We start from the raw sequence: 14,065 nt of genomic DNA, 5'->3' as shown, positions 1-14,065 counted from the left end.
CCCAGCCCCCCAGTACACACTGACAGAATAATTACGAGTTAAATAGAATCCAAACACACATAAATTAAAGGAGACGGGCAGGTGCCGCAGAGTCTCCCCAGTGCCGCGGCCTGGGCTGGGTCTCTCAGTCTGCTAGCAGCAGAGGTGGCCCCAGAGCCGGCTCCATCTGGCTGGCCCCGGCCCCCTCGCCCCGGCTCCGGGCTGCTCTCCCTGCTCTGTTTCCTGGGGTGATCGCCCGGGGCTGCCTTTCATAACGCTGAGCCGATCTTCCTGTCTGTGGAGCTGAAGCGCTCCTCTTCCTCCCCGGAGCACGAGGAGCCCGGGCTGTAGCCGAGCTCTGCGGCACAGCGGTGCAGGATCTCCACGCTCGCACCGTGCCTGTTAAATCCAGGGCCCTCCTCCTGCCGCTGCGGCTCGCTGGGCAGCAGCTTCTCGGCAGCTTTGCTGACCCCTCTTTGCTTCTCGGCCTCGGCTTGGGCCACCTGCTCTTTGGCTTTCCGGCTGCGTTTCCACTTCATCCTGCGGTTCTGGAACCAGATCTTCACCTGCAGAAGACCGACAGGAGGGCGACTATAGAGCTTCCCCAGCCTTGCACCCGGGGGCAGCCTCTCCCAGCGCTGACAACCACCAGCCCCGGGGCGGGGCACGGCACACGCTTCCTTGTTTCTCACTGAGACACCTTATACTGCCAGGAGCACAGAGCCAGGCCCTGCTGGGCCAGGCGCTGACCGACACCCGGTGAGAGAGTCCCTACCCCAAGGGGCCGAACAAATTAATAGATCACCCCCTCCCTGGTCACCCGCCCTGGAGATCACCCCCTCCCCCGGGTCACCCGCCCTGGAGATCACCCCCTCCCTGGTCACCCGCCCTGGAGATCACCCCCTCCCCCGGGTCACCCGCCCTGGAGATCACCCCCTCCCCCGGGTCACCTGCCCTGGAGATCACCCCCTCCCCCGGGTCACCCGCCCTGGAGATCACCCCCTCCCTGGTCACCCGCCCTGGAGATCACCCTCTCCCCTGGGTCACCCACCCTGGAGATCACCCCCTCCCCCGGGTCACCCACCCTGGAGATCACCCCCTCCCTGGTCACCCGCCCTGGAGATCACCCCCTCCCTGGTCACCCGCCCTGGAGATCACCCCCTCCCCCGGGTCACCCGCCCTGGAGATCACCCTCTCCCTGGTCACCTGCCCTGGAGATCACCCCCTCCCGGGTCATGTGCCCTGGAGATCACCCCCTCCAGGGATAACCCCACCCAATCCCTTCAGTACAGCACCCCACTCTGGGGTCCACCCCAAGAGCAGCCTGTACCCATTCATTGCCACCCTTTGCTGCAGCACTCTGACATTTCCTCCGAGGTCTCGCAGCCAAGCACTGACCTGACCCCGCCCTGCCTAGCTGAGGAGCTGAGCCCAGAGCCCGCAGCTCTCTGGCTGAAGGAAGGGAAGCAGCGGGTGACTGTCCTGAGGCCAAATCCCCTTTCCCCTGCCCCGGGGCCCTCTCCAGTCGAGTGCCAAGAGACCGGGGCAGGGGGGAGTCACATGACTGATGGTAGGGAAGGATCTGAAATACCTATTTCCATGTAGCTGCGTGGGCGCCCTCCCTGACAGGTGCTCTCCTCCCAGGATGAGGCTGCTGGGTCGGATCCTGAGTTACGCCTTTCTGGGAGTGTAAAGGGGCTCCGGAGTAGGCACAGACAGCCCCCTGAGGATCCCCCCACACACACACACCAGAAGCTGGTATAAAGGGTTTATAACTGCCCTGCTCCCAGCCCCCGGTATACGGGGTGGATCAAGGGCATGGCCAGAGTGCTCCACGCTACAGCTGCCCTTTGCCTCCTAGGTCCACCGGGCACTGGGGAGACATTTAGAGCAGCTCTGAGGCTGCTCTAACTTACACTGGGGGCTGGGCAGATGCCCACACTGCCCTAGAATACAGGGAGCAGAAAGGTTAAAGCCGCCTTAACTACCAGCCCCCAATGCCCACTCCAAGCACAGACACGGTGTCGCGGAGAATCAGGGTCACGGGGTGGGATTCCAGTAGCCCCAGCGCTAGAATGTGGGGAGCGCGGCTGCCCTGGAGGTTGGGGTTAGGAGGGGCCCCAGGAGCTGAGTCTTAGGGATACAGCATTTTGTAGGGGACACACACACGCCCGCAGACAAGAGGGGCTAGAATCAGCCCAGGGTCCCAGAACAGGGCACACGCCTCCAGGGTGCCAGACCAGCAGCCCCGGAGCACAGCGCGGGGACGGGCCCTGCCGCTGGCTGACTGGCTTCTGGATGGAGTCGCTGTGCCAGTAAAAGAGCCAAATCTTCTGGGGTCACCATTGCAGGACGGGAGCCCAGGGCCCATCGGCTCCGCCCCTCGCCCGTAGGTGCAGAGGGAGGCCAGTGGGCGACTCCCGCCCCTCCCCCGCCCGCACAGGGACGGTACCTGGGTCTCGGTCAGCATCAGCGACGTGGCCACCTCGAAGCGCTTAGGCCGGGACAGGTACTTGTTGAGCTTGAACTGGTTCTCGAGCTCCAGCAGCTGCTGGCTGGTGAAGGCCGTGCGGGGCCGGCGGCATTTGCCCATCAGGCCGGACTGCGGAGTGGCTGAAATGCAACGAGCGGGCACAGGTCAGCGGGCGGCTGGACCCAGGGCCAAGTCCCTGCTTTACCGCACCTGACCTTGGGCAGGGCTCGGTCGGATGCTCACGCTGCTCTGCCCTGCAGGGGGGCACCCGAGGGGGCAGCCGCTAAAGAGTGGAAGGTGCTCAGCCCCCCTCCCCACCCCCCAGCAGCAGGCGCTAGCTAAGGGCCATGGCTAGACACGGCAGCGGGGGAGCAGACGGGGCTGCTGGGGAAAGGGCGCGGGGCACGAGGTGGGGCTGGGCAGCAGGAATTCGGGAGCCGTGTCCCATGAAGACAAGGCTGAGCCAGGAGGCATTTCGCTGAGGTGACCCAGGGTTAGGCGAGGCGGGAGGATGGGGCAGACGGGACGCCCTTGCTAAGCTGACAGGTGGGCACTCGGGGGAGATGGTGGCTGGCTGGAGGGCATGGGCGAGGGAAGCCTGATGCCCCTTTGGGCGGGGGTGAGAGCAGGAGGGGGGCAGGCGCTTCCTGAAGATGGAAGAAGTGTCCTGGGCGGAGGGACAGTGCGGGTGGCGGGACAGCCTGGGTGCGGGACGTCACTACAGGCAGGCGGGAGCCTGGGCCTGAAAGCTGGAAGCTCCCTAGAAGTGGGAGGAGCCACCAGTGCCTGAACCATGGCCCCGCCCCCTGCCCTGCCCCCGCTCACCCTCCGAAGCCCCGCCCACGCTCCACCCCTATTCCACCCCAGACCCCGCTCCCCGCTCCGCCCCTATTCCACCCTAGACCCCTTGCCTACCGCCTGCACCTCTCTGCCTCTCTGGGGGTGAAGAGGCACAAGCAGTGGGCGGGGGGTTGCGGGGGGGAGGCGAAAAGGTGGGGGGGATGGGGAGAGGAGCCGCGTGGGCGGGGCCACAGGGAGAAGCATGGGCGGGGCCACACTTGGCCTCCCCTGGCCTACTGTGCCTGCCGCCCGTGGGGAGGAGAATTCGTAGCATGTGGGCACTGAGGGTCGCTTCATCGCAGACCCGCCGAGGGGCACAGAAAGGGGAAGTCACGCAAGGCCAGACCGTGCTGGGGCCCCTGGCCCAGCAAACTGGCCCCGTCCCAGCTGGGATTCTGCTGCCGAGACTGTCTGCACCCAAACCAGCTTGGGTGGAGCTCTCCCGGGCTGAGCAGGGCCAGCCCCGGGGGCCAGGCCCCACTGGCCAGCCCATGTGCCGGAGGACGTGGTGGTTCGCTAGGGGACGCTCTCCCTTCGGAGGAGCAGAAGCTGAGCAGCGCGTGTGTGAACACCTGGCGCAGTCCCAGGGAAACGAGGCCTCTCCCTGGTAGCCAATGCTGCTCCCCATGGAGCCCCTGCCCGGCCACATCCCAGCCCCCAAGAGCCAGCAGGGCTCCCCAGAGGACCCCGGCGCAGGCTGGCGATGCAGTGCCCCCCGGCCCCGGGGCACAACAGGGGGTGCGGAGCGCTAAGTGTCGCTGTCATCGCCTGGTTGTCCAATAATGGTTTTATTGCCCAGCTGATATTAAACTGGCAGTGTCGTTATCAGGGCTCGTTTGGCGATTAAAATCGATTCCGTTAGCGAAATGAAAACTCCTTGATTAGCGTGAAGTGTATTTGATTACCCCCAGCTGCCAAAGTCTGCGATAAGGGCAGCAGCCCACGGAGCGGGGCCCCGGGCCTGCTATCTCGCTAATCACCCTTTATCGCAGGGCCCTGCTGAATCAGGAGGGAGAGGAACAAAAGAGTCTTTGAGAACCCGGCGCGCTCGTCTCCCTGCATGGCAGGGACAGGGCACGCACTGTTTGATTCCCCCTTCATCTCCACTCAGCCCTCTTTATTGTCTCTTTGGGGCTCCACTTTTACAGCCCTTCTTTAGGAGAACAGCAGCTATTGAAACCAGCAGGGCCCTGGCGGGGTGTGAAATGCTGAGCAGGAGATGGAGGGGTGACAAGAGAGACTGCCCGGGGTCAGGCTGCAGCCCAGTCCCTGGGCGTGTCACAGCGCTTGGAGACGGCTCCGGGAAGAGCGAGGCGGGGGGCTGGGAATGCAAAGCTGAGGCAGATCCCCCCAAGCAGAGAGAGCTAGTGAGCATTATCAGCCTGCAAAGCTGGCAGCATGCCCATGCTGGAGAGGCCGCATGGGGCTGATCCCCACCCATGCAAGGCACATGTGCCACGCTGCAAATGCAGGCCGTGGTCTGTTGCACTGGTGCAATGACGGCACAAGGGGCAGGGTGGCAGCGAACGAGGTGGGCGAAGGGTAGGATCTCCAGATCAGCTTTTAGCTTCCCAACCAGAGACGCTGAAATGCCCATCGGAAAAGGGAGCAAATCCACAGTGCCGGAGCACCAAGTGGATTTAACACCATGAGATTGCAGGGTGCTACTCACCACTGAACATCTGACACCCAGGAGATCTGCCCCAGGGCCCCGGAACCAGCGGCTCTGCCAGGAGAGTTTGCACCACCCTTCATAACCAGGAATACTGAATACATTGCCTGCCTCCAGCACTTCTCCGCCAGGCGGCTCAGAGCCAGTCACACACTTTAGCTCCGTTTTAGCAGATGCATCTCACATCTAGCCTGCGCCCATGGCACCTTGAACATTGCCCTTCTCTGGTCCCATAAACTAAGCCAGGGGGGCTGAGCCAGGATGGGAGTCCCAGGGGGCTGTAGAAAGTGAGGTCAGTGATGCTCTTCCCTCTGGCTCCGAGCTGTAATGTTGAGGTTTAATAACAGGTCACTAACGATCCAGAGATGCTCGTTGTGAGAGCTGGGGTGTTAACCCCGGAGTCCTGGCCCCACTCCAGCTCTGGTCATCCTATTCCTCTTCCCTAGAGCCCCCTGAGTGAGGCATTCTGCTCACTTCCTGCCCTCCACTCCCCTGCTGGGGCATTTAGCACTGCCCAACAGGCTGCCCTCCGGGGGTAAGGGAGTTGATTCATATGGTTTGTAAAGCACTTTGGGCCTTTTGGGATGCAGGGTGCTTTACAGGTCTGTCACTGTATCCCATGCAGCTGTCAGTCACTACTCTCCCCCCTCGGACTTCCAACAGATCAGCCATTGACCTCACCGGCCTTCGCCACACAAGCTGACGGAAGGTGTCACCAGAAGGTGGTGATTTCATGTTTTAAACCCTACTATAGACTGGACACCCCTGTAAAATCGAAACTTGATGCACATTGAGATACCACTGCTCTTTACGAAGCACTGCATCGCACTGAATCAGGATGTGAGGCTTTGGCACCGAGGGTTATTAGTGGCTTTGGCGTGGGAGTGTAGCTAGGAGCTCTCAGGCAGGGAGACTCAGACTCCGGCAGGGAACCACTTAGAACTGCACCACAGCTGACAACAAACATTGTTGTCATCTCCAGATCTATCCGTCCCTACAGTCAGGTAAATGAAACTTGTCAGAATATCTGTAACAGCACTGCCTGGTGGCTCCCAGTAATATTACAAGGAATACACCGTGCCCTCCTTTCCAGAAGAAGCCCCCTTAATACGCAGGAGGAAATGGATCTTTGTAGGAGTCTGCAAAGCGCAGCTGCTACCCGCCCGCCCCACATCTCCCAGTGGCTGATAGTGAAATCAGGGGCAGAGGCTTGGATGAAAACAAACCGACACACATGGAATTTGCCCCTTTTGGTTCTACAAGAGGATCAACCTTTGCTATCTCCAGGCAAGAAAACACCTGAAATAAGCGGAGGGTCTGTTAACCTGTTGCCACCCGCAGTGCCACACACCCCAAACACTGAGACCTCCTTGGGCCAGCCAGCTGCAAAGTGCCAGGGTTCGAAGGGTTAAAGCTGTCAGTTGATTCATGGACTGACATCTGCAGGGCAATCATCTCAAGAAGTGTACTGAGGAAGCAGATAGTAGCCAGGAAGGCAAGGGGGAGGTTGGGAGGTGTTAAAGGAACTGAAACATGGATGTGACCTGGATCTCATGGATAGATGGGGCCAAAAAGGGCGGAATTTCATAGGCTCTGCACAGGGACACCCCTCCTCTGCCCACCCGCACTGATGCAGGCGACCCTGAAGTGCTTGCTCAAAATTCACATGCCCATGAGAAGTATACGGACAAAGCAGCAAAACAGGGAAATTGTCGGCATGGGAACTGAAGTCAAAGGTACCAGGAAGGAACCTCCCTGAGCTAATAACAGTGTGCAGCCCTTAGACAGCACTTTCCATTGTCAGCGCTCTTTACAAACAGGAGTCAATTAACTGGGGCTAAGCCACTGAGTTAATGATGTGTCAGGCGGGAATTTATGGATGTTGCATTAACTGAACGTTATAAAGTTGCACTGGGTTGACTCCTAGGTGTCCGGATGCCAGGTGCCATGTAAGAACCTAGAGAGATCAGACTGTGTCATACACCATGGCTAATAGGAAACTCAGCAAAAGCAGGACTAGAACTCAGACCTTCATGACTCTGGCAGACCAGGGGCCAGCTCATGCCAAGGTCCCCATGTTTCAACTGAACCCTGAGATACATAGCTAGGACTAGCCTGGCTACCCTGTGTTAGAGCTATTCAAATCTTTATTAGAATTATAAGAACATGTTTAGTGTTTAGACTTAATTGAATGCTTGTGAGTGGCTTCCAGCATTAATCTCAGTTGTAACAGTGGTGTGCCGTGTTGCATGGTAATATATGAGCATTTGTATTGAGAGTCTCTGTGACTCTGTAAATCACCAGGCAGGAGATAGACATTAACTAGTGTGAAGTGCTGGTCTCCAGCTGAAGGTGTTATGTCCTGGCCAAGAGAGAAAGTCCAACTCCCTATGGCTATTGTGAGACGAAAAAGAGGACAAAAGACATTGCTGGTTTTGCAGCCCCCATGAAGATAAGTCTTGCAAGTGGATTCCTCCCACCAGCTGAGCTTGAAGCTCTGGACACAGGGGAGAACAGGAATAAAAACCCCTACCAAGAAGGAACTGTATCTCTGTGCTTCTTGGACTCTCAGGTGCAAAGTTTACTAGGCATAAGTAAGAGATCCCCAGTGTTTAGCACTGGTTAGTCCTAAAAGACATATAATGAAATATATCCTAGAATACTCCAGGTGCTGACTGAGGACATTTCTGAGCCATTAGCAATTATTTTCTAAAAGTCATGGAAGATGGGAGAGATCCAGGGGTCTGGAAAAGGGCAAAGCTAGTGCCTATCTATAAAAAGGGAAATAAGGACAGCCCGGGGATTACAGACCAGTCAGTCTAACTTCTGTACCAGAAAAGATAATGGAGCAAATCATTAAGCAATCAATTTGCAAACACCTAGAAGATAATGAGGTGATAAGTAACAGTCACCTAATAGAAAAGGAGGACTTGTGGCACCTTAGAGACTAACCCATTTATTTGAGCATCCGATGAAGTGAGCTGTAGCTATTGGTTAGTCTCTAAGGTGCCACAAATCCTCCTTTCCTTTTTGCGAATACAGACTAACACGGCTGCTCCTCTGAAACCTGTAACCTAATAGCTTGCTCTGACAGGGTAACAAGCCTTGTGGCTAGGGGAAAACGGTAGATGTGGTCTATCTTGACTTTAGTAAGGCTTTTGATACTGTCTTGTGTGACCTCATAAACAAACTAGGGAAATGCAACCTGTACTATAAGGTGGGTGCAAAACTGGTTGGAAAACCGCTCCCAGAGAGTAGTTATCAGTGGTCACAGTCAGGCTGGAAGGGCATCACGAGTGGGGTCCCGCAGGGATCAGTTCTGGGTCCGGTTCTGTTCCCTATCTTCATCAATGATTTAGAAAGTACACTTCTGGTTTGCGGCCGATAGCAAGCTGAGAGAGGTTCAAGTGTTTTGGAGGGTAGGATTAAAATTCAAAATGATCTGGACAAACTGGAGAAATGGTCTGAAGTAAACAGGATGAAATTCAATATGGACAAATGCAAAGTGCTCCACGTAGGAAGGAACAATCAGGTACACACACACACAATGGGAAGTGACTGCCTAGGAAGGAGCACTGCGGAAAGGGATCTGGGGGTGATAGTGGATCACAAGCTAAATATGAGTCAACAGTGTAATGCTGTTGCAAAAAAAGCAAACATCACTCTGGGCTGTATTAGCAGGAGTGTTGTAAGCAAGACACGAGCAGTAATTCTTCCACTCTGCTCTGTGCTGATTAGGCCTCAACTGGAGTATTGCGTCCAGTTCTGGGCACCACATTTCAGGACGGATGTGGACAAATTGGAGAAAGTCCAGAGAAGAGCAACAAAAATGATGAAAGGTCTAGAAAACATGAGCTATGAGGGAAGATTGTGTTTGTTTAGTCTGGAAAAGAGAAGACTGAGGGGGGGACATGAGAACAGTTTTCAAGTACATAAATGTTCTTACAAGGAGGAGGGGGAAGAATTGTTCTCCTTAACCTCTGAGGACAGGACAAGCAGCAATGGGCTTCAATTGCAGCCAGGGAGGTTTCGGTTGGACATTAGGAAAAACATCCTGTCAGGATGGCTAAGCCCTGGAATAAATTGCCCAGGGAGGTGGTGGGATCTCCATCTCCGGAGACCGTTAAGAGCAGGTTAGACACACCCCTGTCAGCGACGGTCTAGGTAACGCCTAGTCCTGCCATGAGAGCAGGGGACTGGACTAGACGACCTTGCGAGGTCCCTTCCAATCCTATGATTCTATGATATAGAGCTTGCTTATTACCAAAGCTTCTATTACTTTTTGAAATTTAAGATTGTAACTCATTTGCATATATATGTTTACCTGCTTTAACCTCTCTTGTCTCCTTTTTCTATTTAATAAATCTTGGTATAGCTTATTACAGGCTTGGCTACAAGCGCCCGGTTTGGTGTGAGATCTAAAGAGCAACTGGCCTGGTGTAAGTGACTGGTCCTTTGGGACTGGGCACAGCCAGACTGTTGCTGCGATTTGTGGTGTGAGGGACGAGCTATCACAGAGACACGCTCACCGGGGTGACGAGGCAGACCAGGGTATCCAAGGGGACTGTCCCAAAGAATGGCTAGAGCTGTGAAGGGGACTCCAGCTGCCCGCTCTGGGGAAGGGTGTGCAGACAGTACTGGGGCTCAGTGCTATCCAAGGCAGTTTATGGGCCAAACAAGAGCCGGCAAGGAAACTCGATCCTCATCCATCGGCAGGAGAGATCACTAACCAGTGCCACCAGCAGCTACTGTCCCACAGCCAGGCCAGGCCAAGGGGTCCGAGAGCTCCAGATGCTGCCAGAGCTACCCCCTTGTGCCCCACTCAGCCCCCCTCCCCAAACCAGAAGACTGAGCCCAGAGCAATAGCGAGAAAGCCTGTCAGAGCCAAGGGACGGCTCCTGAGAAGAGAGAACTGGGCCAGCCAGGAGACTATGTTAAACATCACACTCCCGGCTCACACCTTTGCAGGGATCTTCCCCTCCCCAAAATCCCAGCAGGGATCAAAGGGCCTACCCCCCCCCACACACACACCAATATCCACTCCCACCCCCAAATCACCTGTTGTCCCAGGGTCACTGGTCCCTGTAAGAGGGAACGGGCCCAGTTCACCTGGGACTAGTTAGCTGCCTCCCAATGGAGCCTGATAGGGGGCCTCTGTAAAGAGCCAGGCAGCAGTTAAGAAGGTGCTGGTGAGAGCACATGGAGACACCTGGAGTTGGGAGCTGGTGGGAAGAGACCTGATGGGAGCTGTGGGAGAGAACTGGCCAGAGCTGAGCAGAAGGCCCGCACCAAGGCCCGGGGGCAAAGGGAGACACCAGTGTGATGTTGCACCCCATGTGTTTTATGGAAATATGCTGATAAGTGTGAATATGACGTAACTGGAATATGCTTTCTGCAAAAGGTCTCTTGTAAGGTATCATTACAGAGCTTATAATCTACTGAACATATTCCTCCTGTTTGTATGGATGCATCATTCTTGTATCTGAAGCTAGAAATATAAAGTATAACTCTGAGGTCCTATTGTAATCATGCAAAGTGTGGGCCATTAATGGGGGTTTGGAAGCTTGATGGTTCCCATTGACTAGGACAATTGGTTGTAAACGGTCTGTTTACTTGCAAGCCTTAGTGGGTGCCTGCGAGTCAGGCCTGGAAGAATGAAGGCTGGGGTCTGCCAGGACATGTGACCATGTCACATGATACTGGAATCCATCTTAAACCTGGTGCTTTTCCATTGAGAAGGGGGGGTGGGGACCCAGAAAGACAAAAGATTCCTGCCTTGTGCCAGAGATATAAAAGGCGGTGGAATAGAACAAAGGGGGCTACCAGTCATGAGAAAATCCCTAGTTAACACCTAAGGTCCCTGCTGGAACTAGCAAGGGCTGTACCAGGGGAAAGGATTGGACCCAGACTAGGAAGGCGTCTAGTCTGTGAAAGAAGCTTATTGGAACATCTCTGAGGGTGAGATTTTACCTGTAATCAGTTTCTTAATGTATTAGGTTTAGACTTGCATAGTTTTGCTTTATTTTTCTTCGTGACTTACTTTGTTCTGTCTGTTATTACTTGAAACCACTTAAATCCTACTTTTTATACTTAATAAAATCACTTTTGTTTATTAATTAACCCAGAGTAAGTGATTAATACCTGGGAGAACAAACAGCTGGGCATCCCTCTCTATCAGTGTTATGGAGGGCGGACAATTTATGAGTTTACCCTGTATAAACTTTATACAGAGTAAAATGGATTTATTTGGGGTTTGGATCTCACTGGGAGCTGCGTGTCTGGGTGCTGGAGACAGGTGACCTGCTGAGCAGTTTTTGGTTAAAGTCTGCAGCTTTGGGGGCATGGACCAGACCTGGGTCTGAGTTGCAGCGGGCTGGCATGTCCGGCTCAGCAAGGCAGGGTTCTGGAGTCCCAAGCTGGCAGGGAAAAAGGGCTCAGAGGTCATTTCAGCGCGTCAGGTGACAGTCCCATGGGGGTCTCTGTGACTGAACCTGTCACAACCAGCTCAGTCAGGGCAGGCTGGGCCCGGAGAAAGAGGTTGACTCCAGAGGGAGGTTCCCATGAGAAGCTGCTCGGCAATAGCAGGACTTGCCCATGAAGGGGCCTGGGGAGTGGAGCGCCGCAGCGAGGCCAAGCTGAGGCTGCAGGAGAAGAGTTGCACCAAGCGAGGAGAACTGCCAGACGCAGCGGCCCTGGAATAGGAGCGCTGGCCCTGGGGAAGAGGCCTGGCCTCTCACAGGTGGCTGGCCCAGGGAGGGGGGCAGAAGAACTGGGGAACGCAGTAGGTGGGGGATCTCGGGTGGGCAGCCTGGAGGCGGCCCCAGGAATGGGGGTGGGGAATGGCTGCATTTTACTTTGAGGCTTTGGGAATTGTTTGAGGGTTGCACCGATACAAATAAATTGTGCCCAGAAGCAGGGCTTGAACATGACTCTGGGAAGGACAACATTCCTTTCCTGGGTGGGGGAGGTGACCATTGGTCTGATCGGTGGCGGGGAGGATGGGCAGCTCCACCTGCCTTAGGAAAACTGAGGCAGGAACTTTCTGCCTTGCTGTGGTTGGCCACACAAGGGTGCCCTGGCACGGGCGAGCCCTGTTACACCAGCTGAGGGCAGCAGCTGTGAAATTCCATGCAGAGACCAACTTGAATCAGATTTCAGACCCACCCATGGCTTCCTGTGTCCACACAGGCCCCAGAAACACACGTACCTGGAGGTCTGCAGGAATAATACATGCAGGACTCCAAAGCAAACGCTGGGCGTGTGTTTCGGGGACATGGGGGACGTAAGGCCTGGCTGGGCTCCGGCTGTGTCTGCAGGGAGCCCTGCCCGCTCTCTGCCTTGCTGCACCGCGTGGGGCAGGGAGGGGCCTGTAGCTAGAAACTGAATTGCGCGTGGGAATTGTAAAACCATCAGTTCCAGCTCTGGGCTACCCGTGCGGCCTGAGATGGTTTCTGAGTCGAGACTTGCCAGGTGGTTCGTGGCTGTGGGCTGACCCCTGACCTCACTGGCTCAAACACAAGGACCTGTGGAGTCCTTCTGAGACAGAAAGTCCCAGAATGGGGCGGTTCTCACCTAATCCAACCCCACTGGGTGAAGCCAGTGACCTCAGAAGGAGAACACCCCATTCTGATTTGCCAAGAAACTCCCTGTGAGGATGTGACGCAGCAGGGAGGGGGGAGTGTTGACCTGGGAATGTGCCCTGGGGATGGGAGACCTGAGAACCTGTCACCTGAGCCAGGAGGGGGACGGGGAGGTGACACCTCTGCCCGGGAATGTGAAGACAGGCTGCAGGAGGGGGCCTGCTGTGGGGGGGCGGGTTTAGTTTTCAGTTTGGGGCTGGGTGGAGGAACACAGGGAACCCCAGGGCTGGGGTCTAAGCTCCCTGCTCCCCCAGAAGGACTTGACTGAGCGGTCCTGGGGGTACCCACAAGCTCTGTTTTGGACTGTGTTCCTGTTGTCCAATAAACCTTCTGTTTTACTGGCTGGCTGAGAGTCTCAGTGGATCCCAGGAAGAGGGGTGCAGGGCCTGGACTCCCCCACACTCCGTGACAACTGGTGGCAGCGGTGGGATGTACTGCACCCCGTGGACGGCACTTCCTGCAGTAAGTGACTGGGGAGCAGTAAAATGGAAGGGGGATTGACGGGGACGAGGCGTGCTGAAGATTCAGAGAGAGACGGTTTCGGAGGGTGGTTAACCCCTGGGAATGTGTGACCAGAGAGAAGGACTTTTGCAGTAACAGGGTCCCCCGGGGGATTGCAGCGAGCGGTCCCGGGGCGGAGGAGTCTGCAGCTTGACCCTGGCAAAGAGTCGGTGACCTCAAGAAGGACTGGCACACGAGGGGCTTTTCCTGGAAACCGTGGGAAGCTGCCCGGCCTGCGAGGGGCCAGCAGGGAGATGTACGCTAAACGCCTGAAGAGCGACCTGGTGGAGCTGTGCAGGCAGAGGGGGCTGCACATCGGGAGGTCCACCAAGGAACAGCTGATTGCCCAGCTGGAGGAGAGGGATCGCTTGGATGACCCGATCCCTGTCCCTGAGGGAAGCCGCCCGGGGGACGCAGCGTGGGCCCTGGGGCCTTACCGGGCTGGGAGGGGTCAGACTGCTGCCCAGGACACCCCGAGACCCTTCCTACCTATGCCTGGGGGAGGGGTTGGGGGAAGCCCAGCAAATACCGAGGGCACCCTGACCCCGGCAGCCAGCAGGGGATCCTCCCGGCGGAGCTCCCCATCCCTGGAGCAGATGCGGCTGGAATGGGAGAGGGAGATGAAAATGAGGGAGCTGGAGAATCATGAAAAACAACGTCGACATGAGGAGAAACAACGTCAACATGAGCAGGAGGAGAAGGAGAGGGAGCGTCAGGAGAAGGAGAGGGAGCGTCAGGAGAAGGAGAAACAAAGACAGCATGATCTGGAGCTGGCCAGGCTGAGGAGCAGTGGGGCCCCGGCTGCGGTGAGTGCGGGGGGACCCAAGACTGCAAGGAGCTTTGATAAGTGCTTCCTGGCCCAGCGGAAGGAGGGGGAGGACATAGATAGCTTCCTGACGGCCTTTGAGAATGCCTGTGAGCTGCACAGGGTTGACCCTGCAGACAGGCTCCAGTTTCTCA

At 56.4% G+C, this 14,065-nt stretch overlaps 1 protein-coding gene across 1 annotated transcript in view; it reads right to left on the bottom strand.

The window, feature by feature from the left end:
* Nucleotides 1–14,065, bottom strand: part of LOC140895243 (uncharacterized) — a 36,354-nt gene continuing 22,289 nt past the window's right edge. Inside the window, exons 2-3 of the mRNA XM_073304678.1 lie at nucleotides 2,432–2,592; nucleotides 1–545 (exon numbers count right to left, since the gene is read on the bottom strand). Coding sequence (XP_073160779.1) covers nucleotides 249–545; nucleotides 2,432–2,592 — 458 coding nt within the window. The 3' untranslated portion in view covers nucleotides 1–248. The remainder of the gene's footprint in view (nucleotides 546–2,431; nucleotides 2,593–14,065) is intronic.

Source organism: Lepidochelys kempii, chromosome 11, assembly GCF_965140265.1.
Source record: "Lepidochelys kempii isolate rLepKem1 chromosome 11, rLepKem1.hap2, whole genome shotgun sequence".
In the NCBI taxonomy this organism is placed as follows: domain Eukaryota; kingdom Metazoa; phylum Chordata; order Testudines; family Cheloniidae; genus Lepidochelys; species Lepidochelys kempii.
This window is presented reverse-complemented; position numbering and strand designations above follow the sequence as displayed.